Source organism: Heteronotia binoei, chromosome 13, assembly GCF_032191835.1.
Source record: "Heteronotia binoei isolate CCM8104 ecotype False Entrance Well chromosome 13, APGP_CSIRO_Hbin_v1, whole genome shotgun sequence".
Taxonomy (NCBI): Eukaryota; Metazoa; Chordata; class Lepidosauria; order Squamata; family Gekkonidae; genus Heteronotia; species Heteronotia binoei.
In genome coordinates this window covers 51,331,137-51,352,640 of record NC_083235.1, presented here as the reverse complement: position 1 = coordinate 51,352,640, position 21,504 = coordinate 51,331,137, and the positions used below count along the sequence as shown (strand labels likewise).

General features: G+C 41.4%; 1 protein-coding gene across 2 annotated transcripts in view; it reads left to right on the top strand.

Annotated features, from left to right (window-relative positions):
* The window catches only part of ABCA5 (ATP binding cassette subfamily A member 5), a 125,043-nt gene that overhangs the window by 6,650 nt on the left and 96,889 nt on the right, over window positions 1-21,504 (top strand). For both annotated transcript variants that reach the window (XM_060252221.1, XM_060252222.1), the window contains exons 5-8: window positions 13,318-13,547; window positions 17,357-17,498; window positions 19,985-20,173; window positions 20,926-21,073. In XM_060252221.1, coding sequence (XP_060108204.1) covers window positions 13,318-13,547; window positions 17,357-17,498; window positions 19,985-20,173; window positions 20,926-21,073 — 709 coding nt within the window. The remainder of the gene's footprint in view (window positions 1-13,317; window positions 13,548-17,356; window positions 17,499-19,984; window positions 20,174-20,925; window positions 21,074-21,504) is intronic.

Genomic DNA, 21,504 nt, shown 5'->3' with positions numbered 1-21,504 from the left:
ATTAAAACCAAAGGTGGAGCAATTGTCACCCGTGTTGACTAAAAAATTGATTGATTTTCAGACTTTTATAGAACCCTTTATACAACACAATCACCAAAGACAGGAAATAAGCAGCCCAATCCTAACTTCCGTGACGGCTGGCCATGGTGTGAATGAGGCACCACTCGTCCACTTCCTAAAGGCTTAGTTCTGCTCACGTAGCTCCGCATGTGGGACCATCGCCATGACAACACCACTGGAGTGCTCTCCCAGCATGCGGCCAAGGTGGCAACAGCAGGAGGGGGGGTCATCCCAGGACCCCCCGTATTGGCCAGTCCTGGCATAGGCACATGACAAATGGAGTAGGGAGAGGCAGCCCCGGAGAGACTGATCACCTGTCCCTCCCCACCCCCAGATGGAGAACTGGGCCAATCACAGACACACAGCCCAAGTCAAAGGAGAGAAGTCCCGCTCGCAGCTGAGTTGGAGGCAGGGGAAGGGGAAGTGTGGAGCTGCAGGATTGGCCAGTCCCGCAGCTGCACCCACCCATTGTCAGAGACCCATGCCAAGGGCAGGCAGATGAGCAGAGTCATGTGCCCTCCCTGCAAACCATAAACAAACAGGAAAAACATAGTGCAGGAGTCGGTACTCAGAGCAGCCAGGCAAAATGCGAGTACTGGAACAAGCAGACAGAATTCCAGCATGCCACCATGTTCCACAGGTAAGCCCTCCCGCTCCCCCAGTGGCAGCAAAACACAGAGTGCGAGGCAGCAGCCAAACACCTATTCCATCTGTGACCTCTCCCTTGCAGTCCTCTTTTCTCCGTGCCTTGAACACAGAAGCCCAGTGGGGTCGGGCAGGCTGAGGGCCAGCTGGTCACGATGATGCACCATGCTACAAGTGGGGGAAAGACCTTCACACTCCCCTGTCCAACCTTGCACTGAGGCAGCTCATAGGTTCCCCCCCTGTGCTCCCCCAGAAGCAAACAAGCTCGCCCCCCAAGATATCCCCTCAGGGAGCCCACAGACAGAGTGGGGGGGGGAGAGGGGCAGAGGGAACGTGCAGCAGACGCCAAGCAGGAGAGACAAAGTAGGGCTCATGGAAGACTTTATTGTGCTTGAACAAAGTGTAGCAGCATGCCGGGGGAACTTGGATAGTCTTGCAGGCCACGGGGCTCCACTCAGAGGAGAGTGGGAACAGCTGACCAAGTGCGGGGGTGGGGGGTGTTGATTCACCACAAAAAGAAGCCTCTCTGTTGAATCTCCACCTGAAAAAAAGAGAAAGAGATCCAGAGCACCTGGGGAGAGGTTCCTGGGGTGCATCCAATTCAGCAGCTGTTGCAGCGGCAGTGTGATGCTGTGTTTTGGTGAGAGACTCTCTTAAAGGGTCAGTCTCTGACCAACCTCCCCACAGGCATTAGAGCAGCTGCCAGACCCCCCCTCCCCGGCCAGTGCCCTGGCAGGGGTGGGACTGAGGTAAAGGACAGACCAACAGTGGGGGGGCCTCCAGTGGCCTGCAGGGTCAGTAGCAATGAACTGCATAGCTCATGCTGCCTCATGCCTGAGGTCACTGCCAGGGCTGAGTGCTGGAGATGCAGAGACTCTGCCCAGCTTTGAGTGAGGGGAGAGGGGGCAAGTTTGGGGTGCACAATCGCACTTACCTGTTCATGTGTGACCACCCTTGAGCAGTGAGCCTCTGGAGGTCCTGTATCTGCTGGGACTTGGAAAAAGGTGAGATTAGCCACAGAGCAGAGACCTCGCTCTCCTCCTTCCATGTTAAAGAGCCTGATCTGTACTGTCTCAGTGCCCTCTCTGTGCCACACCCACCACCAGTGCCTTGCCCTCGCTAAGTCCACATGGCAGGGAGCTCCGAGACAAGAGTCCCGTGCTGCTTGCCCTACCTAGAGAGTTCTGTGCGGCCAGTGCAGAAGGCTTTGTGGGGGGGGGGGCTGTGATTGTGTGCTGGAGAAGGGGCTTGTCCCATCCAGGGCATGCAGGGATTGGTGCACCATTTAGTTGGCTCCCTAAGGGGTTTTGAAGCTGCAAACTTCGTTTTCTGGTTCCACAAGTGTCTATGGGATACACCAGCATTTTCCTTGTTGTAACTTTATGCCTCTCGCAGGGGGGCATTCCCAGGCTGAAAGGTCTTAGGGAGCCGACTAATGCTAGCTATGTCCCTGGGGCCACCCCCTCGTACACCGGGGTAGCTGTGTATGCCCCAGTTCCGCTGCAGGCTGGGCATGGCACCACTCCTTTGGCAGCCATCGTCAGGAGTACGCTGAGGCACCTGAAGAAGGGTGCAGCTCCCGTTTGTGGTTGCATGGAGGGAGAGCAGCGCAACTTGGACTTCTGCTGACATAACGGTTAGTTTGCTTCCAAAGCACTTTCAGCATCCCCCCCCCCTCCAGGATTGCACTGAAAACTTCCTAAGTTATCAGAGACTTATCAAAGATTTCAGGTTTTCACGGCTGGCAACATCATTAGGGTTTGTAGAATCTTTCGGGCTCAAGTGCCCTGTTCTATTGGAGAAAGTTTTTCTTCCAGACATTTCGTTCTCAGCTGCGGAGAACATCCTCAGTGGCGTTGCAGCCGGAGCAGGCACTCTGACCTTCTTGGCTGCTGTGCATTGAGTGAGGCCAGGGCTGCTGGAGAGCTGCTATTTCTAGGCTGGAGGGCTAGAAATCTTGGTTTCCAGCTCTGCAAAACGCCCTACAGACTATAAATTACAGAAGGTCACAGAACAACCAGCACATTACACAGAACAATCAGCACAGTCAACAACCATCTTCCTTATCTTCACACCCCTTCCAACCCTCCCAGCAATTAACACAGAACAATGGTCACATTCAACAGCCAGTTTCCTTATCATTTCCCTTCCAGGAAGCCCCACCAAACAATGGGCACATCCACAAAACAATTGCCCTCTCAACACACCCCCTCCAGCCTTCTCCCCCTAAGTTCATCCATCCCCTCTAAGTTCTGTCTTAAGTCCACAGAATCAGCATTGCCATCAGATGGCCATCTAGCCTGTATTTAAAAACCTCCAAAGAGCAGCCCACCACCTCCTGCGGAAGCCTGTCCCACTGAGGCATGACTCTGTCGGGAAGTTCTTCCTAATGTTGAGCCAGAAAATCTTCTGATTTTATTTCAACTGGATGGCTCTGGACCAACCTTCTGGGGCCATAAAAAACAACTCCACGCCACCCTCTATATGACAGCCCTTCAAGTACTTGAAAATGGTGATCATATCAGCTCTCAGTCATCTCCTCTCCAGGCTAAATATACCCAGCTCCTTCAACCTTTCCTCGTAAGACTTGGTATCCAGACCCGACACCATCTTCATTGCCATTCTCTGGACACATTCCAGTTTGTCTGTATCCTTCTTAAATGTTGGTACCCAAAACTGAACACAATACTCTAGGTGACGTTTAACCAGAGCAGAGTAAAGCGATGCCATCACTTCACTTGATCTGGATACTACTTCTGATGATATAGCCCAAAATCGCATTTGCCCTTTTTGCTACCACATCACACTGCTGACTCATGTTCAGTGTATAGTCCACTAAGATCACCAAATCCTTTTCATACATAATACTGTCAAGACAAGCCTCCCCCATCCTATAACTATGCATTTGATCGGTCCTACATAAATGAAGAACTTTACATTTAACCTCATTAAAATTCATTTTATTGGTTTTTAGCCCAGTTTTCCAGCCTGTCAAGATCATGCTGCATCCTGACTCTGTCTTCTACTGTATTTGCAACCCCTCCCAATTTAGTATAATCTATGAATTTAATAAGCATTCCCTCTATTCAAAATCATTTCTGTAGATGTTGAATAAAACGTGTCCCAGGACAGATCCTTGAGGTTCTCCACTTGTCATTCCTCTCCAAGAGGAAGAGGAACCATTAACAAGCACTCAACCAGTTATAGATCCACCTAACTAATAGGATCCAAGCTACATTTTACTAATTTGTCAACAAGAATATTATGTGAAACCTTATCAAAAGCCATACTGAAATCAAGATAAACAATGTCTGCAGCATTCGCCTGATCCAGCAAGGTAGTAACTTCCTCAAAAAAAGAGATCAGGTTAGTCTGACATGACTTGTTTTTGAGAAACCCATGCTGAGAGTAACCACAGCCATCTTTTCAAAATGCTCAAGGACTGACTGACTGATGATTTGTTCTGGGTGGTTACCTGCATCCTTTTTCTCCTTCTGGAAAATGGGGCAACATTTGCCCCCTGACCTGGATCTTATTGCCCTATGCCTCTGCTCAGTTATTACTATAAAATCTGAAATATGTCTCTTGCTAATACATGTATTAATGAGTAAACTGAATTTATTCCCAGTTGTTGTGCTTCATCTGGCATTAGGAAAGTAAATCTTACTGATTTACATACTAGAAGAAAAATAAAGCATTATTTCTTTTAGTAGATGCTGAAAAAAGCATTCAACAGGGTTGAGCATTTGTTTCTATTAAAAACTTGGTTCTATTAAAAACTTCAGAAGCTTCTGAGTTTGGTGATCATTTTGTTAACTGGGCAAAAATAATTCATCATCCAAAATTTGGCTTAGTATTCATCTTGAATTATCTTATTGCAAGAGATAGAGAGGTAAAGCAAAAATGCCTGCTATCAGCACTCCTCTTTAAAATTTGTCTTGAATCCGTGGCAATAATGATTAGAAATGATTAGAAAGTCTGAAGAAATAATAGATATTGAGATTGGTAGTCAGAAATGTAATCAGAAGTATAAAAATTATATATCTCATTCACTGGATAGGGAATCTTTAAACAAGGGCCAATTAAAAAGTAAAAGGTAAAGGTGCAGAGTGGTAAAGCTGCAGTACTGCAGTCAGAGCCCTCTGCTCACAACCTGAGTTGGATCCCAGCGGAAGCTGGTTCAGGTAGCTGGCTCAAGTTGACTCAGCCTTCCATCCTTCTGAGGTCGGTAAAATGAGTACCCAGCTTGCTGGGGGGGAAGTGTAGATGACTGGGGAAGGCAATGGCAAACCACTCCGTAAAAAGTCTGCCGTGAAAACGTTGTAAAAGCAATGTCACCTCAGAGTCCAAAACGACTGGTGCTTGCACAGGTATAAATATAATTGATGCTTATACAGTAGACACTGGTTACTTTATAAATATTGGAAAAACAAAAGCTTTATTATTTAAAATGGGTACAAGTGAGCTGTTTGACCAGAGCTGGATCAAGAATATAAATATTAATAGTCTCTGTATCAAATATTTAGGAATAGCGATTGGACAAGACTTCTCAAAATTAATAGATTGTAATTTCAAGAATGTAATTAGATATAATCCAGATTAACATTATGGGAATCATTTAATTTTTCTCTGTTAAGGTGCATAAATAAAATTAAAATGATGACTACCTCCAAATTTATTAACTTGTTAGAGAAGAACCTTCCTGTTATGATCCCTGAAGTTAATATGAGATAATTAACAGGTTTATTAAGGAGGGGGTGGAGTAAATTGGTTGACATCGCAGTCTAAATGGTCTAAAGGTGATATGATGCATCCCTTCTACTTCCCTCCCTCAGAGGCTAGATATTCCCTCCATTTTCTGTTCCCTCACTGACTGAGCAGCCCTGGTAACATTTTCTTCTTACCTGAAGAAACTTTGGTTGTCCTACCCTGTCAGAAAGATATATTTTGACTATTTGCTCAGCCCAGGAACCCAAGGGAAGGGATAGGATTGCCCTTTAACTTAAACCATTGAAAATGGCACTTGAAAAGCTTTTAAAATTCAAACATAACGAAAGGTTTTATTTAACATCAAGGGGAAAGGTCAAGTTAAATCAGAGGTTGAAATTACTGAGGTGAAACTATTACAAGCACAGACTTTTGTTCTTATATATCAGGTTTATGAGAGGTTCTCAATTTATTCAGTTATTTAGATCTTTATATTGAGAGGTTTTGTTCCAGTGTTTCCCCAAACACTCTTGTACACTTTGAGTAATTGCTTTTTTTTTTGTGCCCAGCGTGCTGATACTCTCTCCCCAGTACCCAAACCCTTCTCTTGGAATACCAGTACTCTTCTTGAGTTGTTCACTGACTTTGAAGGCCTCTATAGGCAGTATCTAAACATACCAGACCAGGGAATTCTGTACTCCTCAGATATATCTCTATCTCTTTGTTTGGATAGGGAATCTTCTTCTCTCTCTAGAAGATCTGCCTCCTTTCCCTTTGCCTGAATGGGAGTCTTCTTTACTACTCACTTCCTTGCCGACCCTTCCCCCAGTTCTCTGTCTGTGTTCAAACTAAATTCAAACTGGGCTCAGTCAAGGTTGAAATCTGACTATCAGCACTAAACCCTTTTTCTGTCAGGTCTAGTCTCCGATGATTTGACTACATGTCTCTTCTCAGTTGAGGCAGGAATCTGACTGAATCTCCTCAGCATCCAGTTGTCTCAAGACTTTTTCTGCTCAGTTGATGCTATCCAATCTGATTGCTTATATCAACCTGCCATTCAAGGCTCTCTGGCTCTATGAAGAGTTGGTATAGAACTTCTAAACCTCTTAAAAAGTGCAATCCATCACAGATGGGTTAGGGATCCCAAAACTTACCTTGATGCCTCAAGATTGAAGTGGTTGACAAGATTTTTTAAAATAATGAATCCAAAATGGCAATTGAGTGGGCATATATTATATCTTTAAAATCATTTTTGTGAATTTCTAAGAAAGAAAGGAAAAGGATATATAATGATGATAATTTTATCAATAATGTATTAAATTGTTGGGACTGATACAATAAAAGATTGTCTTGTCTCAAATTCTACCATTGGCCTCTGCAGTTTGGCATTTAGACAGATTATATCCAATTACCTTCCTGCCAGATGGGGAAAATAGGTTATGATGCTTGCAGATCATTAATAGTGAACAATGATAATGTATGAAGTGATTGCTTTAGAGTGCAGTAATCTGATCAGAGCTTTTGAATATATTTAGCTTAGATGTTTCTTGTATAATAAAATTATAATTGGACAGAACTTCAAAAAATTGTTCTCCTTTATACCTCCTTTGTTCCCATTGAAGCTCATTGATTAACAAATTTTGTGCAGCAGAAGATTCTCATTCCTCATTTTTGGAAGCTAGGGCTAAAAGGACTGAAACAAATTTTTCTGTTGCTAGATTGATCTTAGGAATCTTATCACTAAGCAAAGGTGACAAGGAAATGATTGATCAACTAGAGCCGGGGTGTCAAACTTGCAACCCGAGGGCCAAATCAAGCCCCTGGAGGGATTCTATCAGGCCCCTGTGCAACCAGCCGACATTTTCTTCTTTCTCCCTCTCTCTTGCTATCTTCTGCATCACAGCTTGCTTTCTCAGGCTTGCTCAATTGCACAGTACCTACAAAATAAAGCCTCTATTTTCTCAATTGGCTGAGACAACCCCCTCGGGGAGAAAGGGGGGAAAGGGATAGTTTGCTTTGCCAGGCTCTCTTAAACACACAGCAGAACTACTGAGCCAAGCCTCCCTTCCTTCTGTTGACTAAGGGTCCTCTCTATCCTTGTCCCCTGGGGAAGGAAGGAAAGAGCCAGAGCTTCCTTTGCCAGGTTCCCTGGATCATAGGAGAGAGATACAAAGCAAGCTACAAGTGCTAATTTGCTAATACTTAAGACCAACAAGTGCTAACGTTTTAAACATGTTTTATTTTAAGTTTTTTTAAAATATATTTATTTGTGTTTGTCTGTGTTCTTTATAAAGTTTATATCTCTGCTACTTAGCATTATGTTTTATGACACACATGGCCCGGCAAAGTCTCATTTATGTCAGATCCGGCCCTCATAACAAATGATTTCAACTCCCCTGAACTAGAGGCTTAATATAATGATCCCATGTTCTCAAAAAACTTGCAGTGATGGACTGCACAGAAAAGCAGGTCTTTTAAAATGCTCCTGAGTCAGAGAGTCAGGAAGTTCAGGAGTTAATTTTCCCTGGAGTGCAGAGCTTATGTGATTGGCTGCTCTGCATGCTGTCTAATTGGCCAGCATCAGCTATTAGAGAAATAAAAACAACTGATTTGGAGGAGAAAGAGTAGCCAGAGAGTTTGGGTTCAGAGGAAAGAGACATTTGGGAGTCAGTGTTTTCTGACAGGCAGTAACTAGAATTTAATGAATCTGCGAATTTTTCGTATATTTTGTCACATTTTGTAGTTATTGCATAATATCTGATTATAGAATAGTTTTGTTTATATCTACAAGCATAATATACTATTAGCAAGAAGAGAGAAGAGCTGAAGAAATAAAAGAACTACAGATAACTATGAGTAAAGTGTCTGTCTGTCTGTCTGTCTGTCTGTCTCTCTATCTATCTATCTATCTATCTATCTATCTATCTATCTATCTATCTATATACAGTATATATAGTGTTAGTTATAATTGTAGTATCTATCTATATTTCAGTTCTACAATAAAAGATTAAAGTAAAAGAATTTTAGATTCCCAGTCAAGAAAGCTACAGAACAGCTTTAAGCAATGGATACTGGAGAAAGATTTGGCACAAGGTCTGGGTAGTTAGAGCCAAATAGTAAAAGGAGTTATTGCTTCTTAGCGACAAGGAGAATAATGTCTTGCCAGTGAAAGGGACTGGGAAAAGAATCCTAGTCTGTGATAAAAGGGAGAAGCTAAGACACCTCAGGAGTTAGTGAATAGTTGTAATAGCTAAAGGGAAAACCTAGAACTCTGAAGGGAGAGATCTAGAAACTATAAACAGAAAACAGTATTAAGAATCCAATCTGTATTAAATTAGAACGTTTACCCTCAGCTTCTCTAAACCTTGATTCCTCAAGGTTTAATAAAATCTTTATTCTGTTTTTGAAAGTTAACTATCTGCCTCAAGTGCCATTACACAAGTGTTATAAAATAGTACAGCTCCTATATTTCCCACAAGTTCTTGTACCGGGTCTACAGCCTAAACAAATGTCAGTGACAGGGTGTGACAATTTAAGCTTATCAAACAAAGAAGAAATGCATGCTGCTGGAGGGCAACTCAGTCACTGAGGGGAACTGAAGTTTTGGCTGGAAAAATCTGCTTGAGTGTTGGAAAAGGAACAGAGATCTGTTGTACCTGCATTCAAGCAAAACATGAAAAGATGTCTGAATCCTATTAAGTTCAGCAAACAAAGAAGAAACAGTTAATAATATGGCAAAAAGTAGAACAAACTGTATAGCACTATATAAAATTTCTTGTTATTAATAAAGTATAAAATTACAAAAACCATACAGTGATCCAGCACAAATCACTCAAACTGAAATAAGGAAGTCCATATATCCAATAGAGGTTCTGTTGATTAAATCCAAGAAACAGTCTTCCGTTAATATCTTCAAATATCAAAAAGCCAAAGGCAGGAAGCCAAAAATCCAACCGGTTTCGGTGTTGTACCTTCCTCAGCAAAAAAGCTTTTTCAGCAATTCAATGCGTCACTGCTCCTCATATACAATACAAGACTAGCCAATAATCTCATCATATATATCAACAGCCCTTTGCCCAAAAGACAACCTTCAATTATAACTCACCAACAATATAGACAAATTACTTGTTAATCGGGACCCCAATCCAACTGTTTAGTAAGACAAGCGTTCATTCCATTCTCTGACTGGTATCGTTCCCTCCTGACAAGCTACAAATAGTGTCAAAGCCACTGAGTATTTTGTTTATCGGTTACAGCTGAAAAATTTATTGATGCAACTTTTAAAGTGAAATTATAGAAACACAGACAAATCAAAGCTTTGATTCAATCCAAATGGTGCCATAGTTTTAAGTGTGTGAATCCAATAGCATTCACATCTAAGGAGATGCTTCTGGATATCTACATACACATAAGGGTGTGGGTCAAACTTTTCTAGTACCAGGAAAGACACATCATTAGGAGAATGCTCCACATCCATAAAATGCTGGCAGAGTGCAGTGTCAATTTTTTGTGTTCTAAGATGCAATCTGTGTTCACAAATTCTGGTCCGGACCACTCTGATAGATGACCCCACATACAGTCTAAAACAGGCACATTTTATTAAATACACAATCCTCTTACTTGTAGAGGTGGTCCATGATGTAAGCTTTTTCTTAAAATGCGGCAGGTTTATTTTATCTGTGTTTCAGGCTAAATGGAGCAGTTCCCACATGGGAAGTCCCCTTTAAGATCCTCACTATTGTTTTCTACTCATACATTTGATTGATGTATGGATGATGTTGACCCATGTTAAAAATCCATCAATGCTCCCTGGATTTTGGTAAAGAAGAAAAATGCCATCAATAAACCTAAAATAAACAAGATTTTTTTTTTTTAAAGGATTGTCTTCAGGATGACATATATTCTGTTCCTCCAGTTTGGCCATAAAAAATATTAGCCAGGCTGGGTGCAAATGCACTCCCCATTGACACACCCTTAATTTGTAGGGGGGAAATCTTCTTTGAAATGAAAATAGCTTTTTTTTTTAGGATAAGGTCAATTAGTTCCATCAAAAAGAAGGAAGAGGGGCTTTGATCTGTTCTATTCTCAAAAACCTCCTGCACACATGCCCTCCCTTCCCCATGGGGCGTATTGGTGTATATAAACAGTTAGAAACTGAGTTTGACTGCAGAACCCTGTTAATTAAGGTGTTACAGAGAATGGAATCCATTATATTGAGCTTTATCAATACAGCTCCAACACAACCGTGGAACATTATTTTGATTTTTGGGAGAGAGAAAAGCTTTGTGCTGGAACAGAATAGTATTACAAACAGAAATCTGTAGGAAAAAAAGACTGGTAGATGATCACTTCACATGTTGGCAAAAATTCAGTCAGAGATCTATCACTATCACTAGTAAAAGACCGTATTCTCTTTGAATTTGTAATTTTTCTTTCTTTTTTTAAGGCTTTTTTTAGGCTAGACTTGATGAATGGTTTTTGGTTCAAATGTAAGGGGATTTTGATAGTTGAATTCCATGCCTTTTAGAATGAGTGACTTAGTGAGCATCATTGCTGGAATTCTAGGCGAGTAAAATGTTAAAATATCTCTGTCCCTGACCTAGCCCTTGTAAGTTTTCAGTCAATTTAAAATTGATTAAATTGATATATTCAACAAATTAGACAAGTGCTTTTCACCAACTCATCGATTATCCTTTAAGGGGAAAAATAGTCACTATAATTTGAAAATTGTTCACCTCAAGCACATTCTTATTTTTAAAGAGGAAAGGGGAACAGGTCCATTTATTCCTTTCTCTAGATATTTCATCATTTTTAGCTACTTCCCAGTAGAGTGGCTCCCTGTGTCTTTGTAATGAATTTTCCTGGTTCAGGTATTTTGTCTTAAAAAGATAGTTTGTGATAAACTTTAATCTCTTATAAATAAGTTTCAGTGTGTCTAATATAAGTGTTCTTCGTGATGCCAGCAGACTGAGACCTTGAGACCTCTTTCCCACATTCTGGTCAGATGTTAACTCATCATCTTTTCTCATTGAAATAAATGAATCATTTTTGTTCAAAGAGCAGGATCTATAAAGTTCCTCATCCTTTGCCTGACTTTGATGCATCAAATGTCCAAACCTGTTTTATAGAGGAACTGGAGAAACACTAGTTAAAAAAAAAAAATCAAATCTGCTTTGTTTTGGTTTCATGTTAAAATCATCATCAAAAAGGCAGGCCTGCTCTTTACTTATTTCACTAAATTAATCACTAATTTAAATCTATTAAATATATTCGATATACAGACAGTGTACCCTAAACTTGGACAAAGCAGCTTAAAAACAACTTAAAAGAGACTTAAAACAGCTTTTAAAAACATGCATGAGAGAGAAAGAGAGGGAGCATAAAAACGTCAAGGTTGTTTCATTATAACTTCCTGCAAAAGGATTACCACCAAGTAACCAGTAACCAGCTATATAAATAAATAAAGCCTGCTCAGTTCTCTCTATTTATGACACTGTAACAGAACATAAATAACTAGGAACAGAACTGAAGTATTCTCTCATCTACCCAACCCCCACCAGAAGATAATAAAACTTTCACCTAACACCATGTAAGTAAAAAGGAAAGGATAGATAGGTTTAAGTGTGTGCCTACCTTTTGAGCCAGTTTGGTGTAGTGGTTAAGTGTCTGGACTCTTATCTGGGAGAACCGGGTTTGATTCCCCACCCCTCCACTTGCACCTGCTGGCATGGCCTTGGGTCAGCCATAGCTCTGGCAGAGGTTGTCCTTGAAAGGGCAGCTGCTGTGAGAGCCCTCTCCAGCCCCACCCACCTCACAGGGTGTCTGTTGTGGGGGAGGAAGGTAAAGGAGATTGTGAGCCGCTCTGAGACTCTTCGGAGTGGAGGGCGGGATATAAATCCAATATCTTCTTCTTCTTCTTCTTGTTCCTGATGTGTTGTTATTAAAATAATGTCATGAATTTCCCTAAAAGATATCAGACCATAATATTACACATAGGCTTCCCAATCCCCAGGTCCCAGCAGGGGATCCCCTGGTTTTACAGGCTTCCCCCCTCCCCCAGCCAGCTGGCCGGCGGGGGAAGCTCCACCCCCACAGCCATTATGCACCTCCAGGAACGATTCCCATAGGGAATGATGGGGAATTGATCTGCGGGTGTCAGGGGCTCTGGGGGGGCTGTTTTTTGAGGTAGAGATGCCAATTTTTCTGTATAGCATCTAGTGCCTCTCCCCAAAATACCTCCCAAGTTTCAAAATGATTGAACCAGGGGGTCCAATTCTATGAGCCCCAAAAGAAGGTGCCCCTATCCTTCATTATTTTCTATGGAAGGAAGGCATTCTAAAAGCTGTGCTGTCCCTTTAAATGTGATGGCCAGAACTCCCTTGGAGTTCAATTATGCTTGTCACACCCTTGCTCCTGGCTCCGCCGCAATGTCTCCTGGCTCCACCCCCAAAGTCCTCAGATTTTTCTCGAATTGGACTTGGCAACCCTAATTACACATAATTACTTTAGTCAGATATAAGAAAAAGAAGCATTTTCTGATATCTGGGAATGGACCCAAAAAAGGAAATGTATTTTTAATTAAATTAACTTACCTACAGAAAGGTAGATGCATAAATGGCAGACTCAGTATGGAAAACAGAATTAGGCAATTGGTTTTGAACATTTTGTGTTATTACTGTATTTTTCTTTTCCTTTCAGATTTAGCACTATTTAGATTTTTCTTTCTGTAAAAGATGTCTGAGTTTGTTAAAAAGAAAAGTTAAAAATCATAACATGCATCTCAGTGCTATACCATTGCAATTTACTACCAAGGTTCAAATGGCTTTTGCTTGAATTTTCATGGCTGCTGATGCTGTTAAAGTAATCTTACTGAAACTAATTTCAACATTTCCCTCTTTTTCTTAGTTGAAGACTAATCATTCAATTTTGGAAGACCTGGAATTTACAAATGCTGTCATGATGGGAGAGTCTGCCATTATGGAAATAGATAATTTCCCCCGTGCAATTATTTTAATTTACCTAGTAATTGCGTTTTCACCCTTTGGCTGTTATTTGGCAACTCATATTGTGGCAGAAAAAGAGAAGAAGTTGAAGGAATTTTTAATGATTATGGGTCTTCATGACACTGCTTTTTGGTATGTAAGAATGTGCTTTATTTCTTTGATTTTGTAAACAGATAAATGACATTGTTTCTCTATCTCAAGAGAAGATGCACATGTTTTGGCCTTTCATTGAGGATGAATTAATGCAAGATGTTTTTGGCACCAGTCTCTTGTTCTAATAGCTTTGGTTCATTTAACCTGAAAATAAAGTGGTCAGTTAAGTAAAGCAATCCTTATAGATCATGGTAATGTTAGGTTCCTGTAACTAGAGAAAAGGTTTATTTATTACCTTAATAGTCCAGCAGTTTTGGACCCTTTTCAGAAACTGATAACTAATATAATGTTCAATTAGTCCATCTTTTCAAATAATTAATGGTGTTAGTTGTAAATTGTAATCCTTCCTTTTTTTTAACTAATCCGCATTCATCCTCTTCCATTACTTCTCCCACTCAAGCTATGGCGTATGCACAGTGCATTCATTCCATCTTCTAGACCTGAAGGCTTAAGGTTAGAAGAGAGTGAAGTACATGGCAACCCTTCCAAGCAGAAGTTAAAAATTCCCCTTGCTGCAATTCAGTCTCTTTCTCTGATATCTTGATTTGAGTTAGAAAAATGATGTTCCAATAATAACTGTTTGTATTTCTTTCTTTGCTTAGTATAAGCTATATAACTGAACAAATATATTTTCAGGCTTTTCTGTTACATAATTGCCTTTGTTATCATTACTGGGAGAGAAAGTGTAAGCAGATGATACTACGTTAAATACCAAAGGTGTCTCTTTGTGAGGAGTGTTTCACAGGTGTAATCCTATACTTATGTACTTGGGGATTATTCCCATTAAAATCAGTGGGACTTTCTCTGGAGTAAGAATGCTTAGGATCAGGCTGCATGTTTCATTTTTAAAGTGACTTTTAAGAGGCTTGAGTGAAAAACTTGTAAAAAAAATGGATTTAAGTACTCTTGAAGTTAATGTGTGTGTAGTACCAGGAAGAAGATACTGGTGAAGTCAAGTAGGCCTTCAAAATAAATCTATGTACTATTTCTTCAGTTGGAAAGATGGTGGGCAAAAGATCCTTTATAGCCCAGTACTGTTATTGACCGCTTGCAACTGAAGCATAAAGTACTGGGGATGAGATATCAAAAAGCCCCTGAGTCCATCCAAGCTCCACAACCACCTTCTCCCCACCCCCTGTCTTTTCTCCTTAAAGCCCTCTTGCTTGGGCAAGCCCAGGACAGGAAGGAGAGGGCCTCTCAGCTTCAGTGGAAGTTGGGCAGTGGCAGCAAGGACAAGAAAACAGCAGCGGCTGTAAGTAGTTGGAGCCAGGTGCTTTCCACAAGGGTAAGGATGAAGGGGCCAGATCTTGTGGGCCCCAGCATAGTTTTGGGCCTTCTTGCTGTGAACACATGGTGCTACCTTGCCCATCTCCCAGTGAGCAACTCCCAAACAGAATTTTCAGCCTTGTTTTTGTAGATGCAGTTGAGGTGACATGGCTTCTAAAGCAGGAAATTGCATGTTTCCAGTTAAATTCAACTGTTTTAAACAACTCTTCTACATACAGATTTGCTCCTGGCTGTTTGCTATCCATATACTGATAATGAATTTCACTGGAAGGGTGAAATAGTGGGTGTGGATTAGCTGTCACAGTATTTTTATAGTGCTTTTTGATTAGGTAAGGCATGTTGCACCTGCTGGCTTCAAAGGCTGAATGGACTGACTTTCGTCTAAACTGAAAAGGAATTTATGTCTGTAAGCTGCCAGTCTTTGTAAAGGTGAAGCCTTCCACATGTTACAAATGGAAAATTCAAAAGGAGAAATTTATGAAAGGGGATTTTGAGTGTACAGTTTTTGAAAGTTTGTTGAAGGACTTCATGAAGAAAAAGGATTTAGGGGCATATAAACATAATTTATTTTTGTAGACGTTTTTGGCAATTTGTGAAATGGGTGGTCTGTATCCAAGCATGTGTCCATCGAATGGTGATTTGTCCATGTTCTCCACTGTTGCCTCTTCCAACTACAAAAGGTTACAGGACTGAAGTTACAGGTTGCTGCAATTATAGGATCCATTTGGTGGAATTGCCATATCCATCAAGCAAGTACCGCCTGCAAAGGTGTGCTTGCAGAAAACACAGAAGGAGTGATTTGACTCCCCTTTGCTCCCTGAAACACTCCAATCTAGTAGATAGCTGAGGTCATTGCTAGAAAGTCATAAAGCTTTCCCCAGTTTAAAGTGAGGAGCCCCCTACATTGTCCAATATTGGTGCTCTGGCCTCTCCAATCTTGCAATTATTGACTGCTGACCTTGGTACACTGTGTTCTATTCTTCAGTGCTTCAGACATGTCAAATATTCAGACAACTTTGAGAGACCAAAAAAGGGGCAAAAGATTTATTGTTGGCATAAAATGAGCCATCCTGATGGAAGGGGCAGACAGAAGAATCTGCTGGGACAATCTAAGCTTATTTTGCTTGTTTCTACTGTCTTATTTCAGGCTCCAGTGCAGTCAATAACTCCTGTGCAAATTTTCTGTGTCTTCTGCTGTTCCACTGATAGCACTACCTTTGTCTATGATGCCTGTTGCATATGCCTCTTTTACTCCACTTTCCATTATCCCCATACACATCGCCACAATTTCACAATTTCTGGTAGAAATAGTATGAGCACTGTAAAGCACACTAATGCTTCTGAAATTTCTTCATCAACAGAATTTAACTATTCAGCTGATGGATCTAGATCTTCTCTGTAGGATGACGACAGAGCATTATTTATAATATTGTGACCCCCGTCTGTGGATAGTTAAATCCACTGATCAGGGTCACATGGAGGATAAACAGCTTTTTCAGCAAACTTGGGTCACTCCCAAGATTTGCAAAAAAATCTGAAAAATTAAATTTAAAAAACCATGTGGACTAAATCCTCACAAAAGGAAAGTAGTGCAAAGAACTCTTTGTAAGTGAGACTGCTTTTACACAGTTTCCTTGGGAAGCTTCCACTGTAATCTTGAAACCCAAGCTGTTTATTTATTTAAAGCAATTGCTTCTTGCCTTTCCACTCAATTTGGACTGTAACAGAGCAAACAGTTTAAAAGACAATACAAATCATCTTTTAAAACAGTACATATATGTAAAACCAGCAATTAAATGAGGAGTATCAAGAAAGGAATTCCAGACAAAACAGAAAAGATTTCACCTGTGTGTGTGTGGGGGGGGGGGCACACACTAATCTCCCTGGGGAGGGAATTCTATGGTTGGTGCCACTTTGTTGTGCCATTCCTACTGCTGTCTAGTGAAAGTGTTATGGTTTCTTCAGCCTTCTTTTGAGGAATACCCCAATATGAATTGTGCAAGAATTTTATGTGGGCTTCTTCTGTGTTTGTTGAGCATAATACATCTAGTATGAAGTTTCATTCCGATGCTGTGTTTAGCCGTATTGTTCTACAGAGCCTCTTTTAATGATGCCTCCAGCACTCAGTAACTGCTGTGTCAGCGTAACAATTACATACTTGTTGGACTGTACAAAAAACGCAAAGAAGACAAACAAGTTGTTTACCTTTACTTACAATTCTTCAAGTGGTCATCTGTGCAGTTAAACAACTCAACCCTCCCCTTCTACTGCTGGTGCCTGTGTTCTGGGTCAGAAGGTAGAGAATGGGGAGGCGTTCACTTAGAGAAATTTCAGAGGGTCTTGTAGGGTTACAAGTTCTGAACTTGCTCTGTGCAGACTCAACCCAGGCGTGGGAGTGCACAGATAACACTCAAAGACATTAGTTACAGCTAAGTAGTCTGTCTAAAATTATGCAGATAACTTTGATTTCTTGAACCTTCATTCTGTTTTTCTTTTTCTAGGCTTTCTTGGGTCCTACTGTACACCAGTCTGATATTTGTCATGTCCCTTCTCATGTCGATCATTGCAACATTTTCTTCACTCTTTCCCAAAAGTAGCAGCTTTGTGATATTTCTTCTTTTTTTCCTCTATGGAATATCCTCCGTAAGTGTGTGCATGTATGTCTGTGTGCTCATTTATATATTGAGGGCATTGTGTTTTAACAGTTCTTCTTGCTATTAACATACTTTGAACAACAGTTTCTCTATGCTTTATTTTACTTTGCTCTGAATGATAGCTAGCACTAGTGTTTCTTCTAACCTGTGCGTGTGAGTGGCCACTCATTAACCCAGGAAGCCCCACTCAGCAGCAGTCTGGAGCTGCACAGGGTCATGCACTGCCCATTGCCCATTTTAAGATTACAGCAGTTACATTCTGCTCAGGATGTGAACTGCTCTGCTCAGTCAGGAAAAAAAGAGGGAACACTGAGGGGGAAAAGAACACCTTAACCTAATAAATAGTAATTCCCAAATAATTACAGCCGCTTACATGTTTCAGCAGGTATTTTCTCATCTGATGTTGAATGTATTTGAATACACTATTAACTACATAGCCCTTTTCCCAATCAGTATTATGTTTCATCGTACCACTCTGCTCAGCAATGTTTGAAGCATTCTTTTAATACAAGGAGCCTTCTTGAGCCAGTTTGGTGTAGTGGTTAAGTGTGTGGACTCTTATCTGGGATAACCAGGTTTGATTCCCCACTCCTCCACCTGCACCTGATGGAATGGCCTTGGGTCAGCCATAGCTCTGGCAGAGGTTGTCCTTGAAAGAGCAGCTGCTGTGAAAGCCCTCTCAGCCCCACCCACTTCACAGGGTGTCTGTTGTGGGGGAGGAAGATAAAGGAGATTGTAAGCCACTCTGAGTCTCTGATTCAGAGAGAATGACGGGGTATAAATCTGCAATTCTTCTTCCTGAAATGGAAGTGTCTCTTCTGACAGAGGAAGAGCCTTTTGTTGCAGGAAGGCGCCTTAGGCCAGAGAAGAGTTTCAGACTTCACTGAGTAGTAGGATAAACGTAATTAAATTAACTAAAGTTGCCAATCCCCAGTTGGGGGCCGGGGATTCCCCTGGTTTGGAGGCCCTCCCCCTGCTTCAGGGTTATCAGAAAGCTGTGGGGGGGGGGGAGTTGAATGTTTGCTGTGCACTCCTTTATACCCTATGAAGGTTAGTCCCCATAGGGTATAATGGAGAATTGATCTGTGGGTATCTGGGGCTCGGGGGGGGGAGCTGTTTCTGAGATAGAGGCAGCAAATTTTCAGCATCGCATCTGGTACCTCTCATCAACCCCACCCCCCACCCCAGTTTCAAAAAGATTGATCCAGGTGGTCCAATTCTATGAGCTCCCAAAAAAGGTGCCCCCATTCTGCATTATTTCCAATGAAGGGAAGACAGTTAAAAGGAGCATGATCCCTTTAAATGTGATGGCCAGAACATGTTTTGGAGTTCAGTCGTGCTTGTCACAACCTTGCTCCTGGCTCCACCCCCAAAGTCCCCAGATATTTCCTGAGTCGAACCTGGCAACCCCTAAGATTAACTGTAATATGTAATAATATAGTGTTCTTTTCAACCTGAAAACCTTAAAAGGGCCACTAAGGCTGCAGTTCAGCTGCATTAATTTTAATGTACCTAGATTATATCCAGTGACCTGGACCCTCCCTCCCCAAATTTTCCATAGATCTAAGGATTTCTGCCCATGAAAATGCAACATCCCCACTTCCCCATTCCACGGCATTGAACATAATCATTGTGTAGTCTGCTTAAGGCAACAGGTACTGGTTGCAATAAGCAGCTGTAGCAGATGTTTGCACAGTAAGTGTACTGTACTGTCTCCAAGAAACTGTGACTTGAAATATACCTATATTTATGTAGAGGTGCCTTATTTTTACTTAATTCTAAAAGTAGTATAGTGATGCATTGTAGTATCTTCAGGTATCATGTTTGTTTGACATTCTGAGATGTCTTCTGATTTCTAGCAGTTGTCTGCAAAGCTCTATATCAGGAGTGGCCAAACTACAGCTCAGGAGCCACATATAAGTCTTTCACATTTGTTATTGGCTCTCAAAATCCCTACCACCCCATCTGCCGGCTTGGAGAAGGCATCTCTTTAAATCTCTTCTCCAAGCCAAGCTAGTCAGCGGCTTGGAGAATGTATTTAAGGTTAAAGTTGCTTTCTTTCCCTCCCTCCCTCCCTTCCATCTTGTGGCTCTCAAACATCTGATGTCCATGTTTTGTGGCTCTCAGACATCTGGCATTTATTCTATGTGGCTCTTACCTCAAGCACGTTTGGCTATCCCTGCTCTATATTAAGGCTGGGCAGCAGCTTGTAGCATATAGGCATTGATAATCTGGTTGCTCTATTGCCTTGTTTTCCGCTTTCTGCACATGTTGCCCCTACTCGTCACACTGTAGAATCAGGCTCGTTTTATAAAGTGAAAAAAAACCTCCAACGATAAAGTTGTGTCTTGACCTTTTTGACCATTTAGATTATTTCCGACCTTGAATAATAATTTGTAGAGGATATTGCCTATAGCAAGTATTAAGCAAACCAATGTGTTCTTTAGCAATAATTATTTTTAAATTTCTGTTTAGGTTTTCTTTGCATTCATGTTGACTCCTCTTTTCAAAAAATCAAAGCACATTGGTACAGTTGAATTTCTGACAACCTTGGCATTTGGTTTTATGGGACTGACCACTGTCATTTTGGAGGATTTTCCAAAGTCTTTTGTGTGGTTACTTAGCCCTCTATGTCAATGCACATTTTTAGTTGGTATTGCACAGGTTAGTAAAGTATTTCATTTACTTCATACGGCTGTATGTAGTCTTATAGGAACAGTAGATTCACTGTTTCGAACCATAAATGCTATGATTCAGAATAAAATAATTTCAGTCGCCTGCTGTTAAATATTCTGTGTTTGCTACTTGGTTATTGATGAGTGTAGTTTCCATTTTAAAACAAATATTCTAACTTTTGCAGACATAAAATATTAGAACAGATACGTTGTGCAAATTAATTTCATCCACAATTTGTTGAGCACAGTCATTGAGCATTTTCGCACTCACCTTAATCAGCAGCGATGCCCCTCTTCACCGCGCAGGATCTGCGCGGATTTCGCACTAATTGCCGCGGAGCACCCGGAAGAGCCGGAAAGTCCCGGCGCTTTTGCAGCGCAAACGGAAACCACCAAAAACCAGTTTCCGTTTGCGCCGCAAAAGCGCCAGGACTTTCTGGCTCTTCCGGGTGCTCTGCGGCAATTAGTGCGAAATCCGCGCAGATCCTGCGCGGTGAAGAGGGGCTTCGCTGCTGATTAAGGTGAGTGCGAAAACGCCCATTGTGTAGCCTGCTTAAGGCAACAGCTACTGGTTTCAGTGAGCAGCTTCTGTAGCAGATGTTTGCACTGTAAGTAATAGTACTATCTCTGAGAGTCTGTGACTTGTAATATTTATGCAGAGTTATCTTATTTTTACTTAATTCTAAATGTAGTATAGTGATGCTCTACTGTAGTATCTTCAGGTTTTGTGTTTGTTTGCAGGTTATGCACTTAGAAGATTACGAAGAAGGGGCTGTCTTCTCAAATTTAACTTATGGTCCTTATCCACTGGTTATTGCTCTGTTGCTGTTGGCCCTGGACAGTATGCTTTACCTACTCGTAGCAGTTTATCTGGATCAGGTGATTCCAGGTACACACGTTTGAATAAGAGAAAAATACTAATGTCTAGTGATCGTTAGGTTTTACGGCCCAAACTCAGTATAAAGTGTATAGCATAGTGCTGGAGGTTACTCTAGGGTTTAGCAACTTGCGCAACTGCTTTCCAATTATGTTCAGCATGCACTCTTCATAAAAGAGCATGCGAATGCATACTGACGCTTTAAATTGCAGTCTTCAGCCTTTAATCTGGTGATACTCGTTGCAGAGAGAAGGGAAAGCATTATGCATAACTAGAATTGCACCAGAAATGAATGTGTGCATCTGGACAGATGCAAATATGTATACCCATACCATATTCCCAAGTATTGTCTGATGGCATATTATATAGTTCTACTTATGAAGCTAAGCAGATCTGACCTGGTAGTTGCCTACATGGGATAATGTCTGGGAACTATTAAAAGC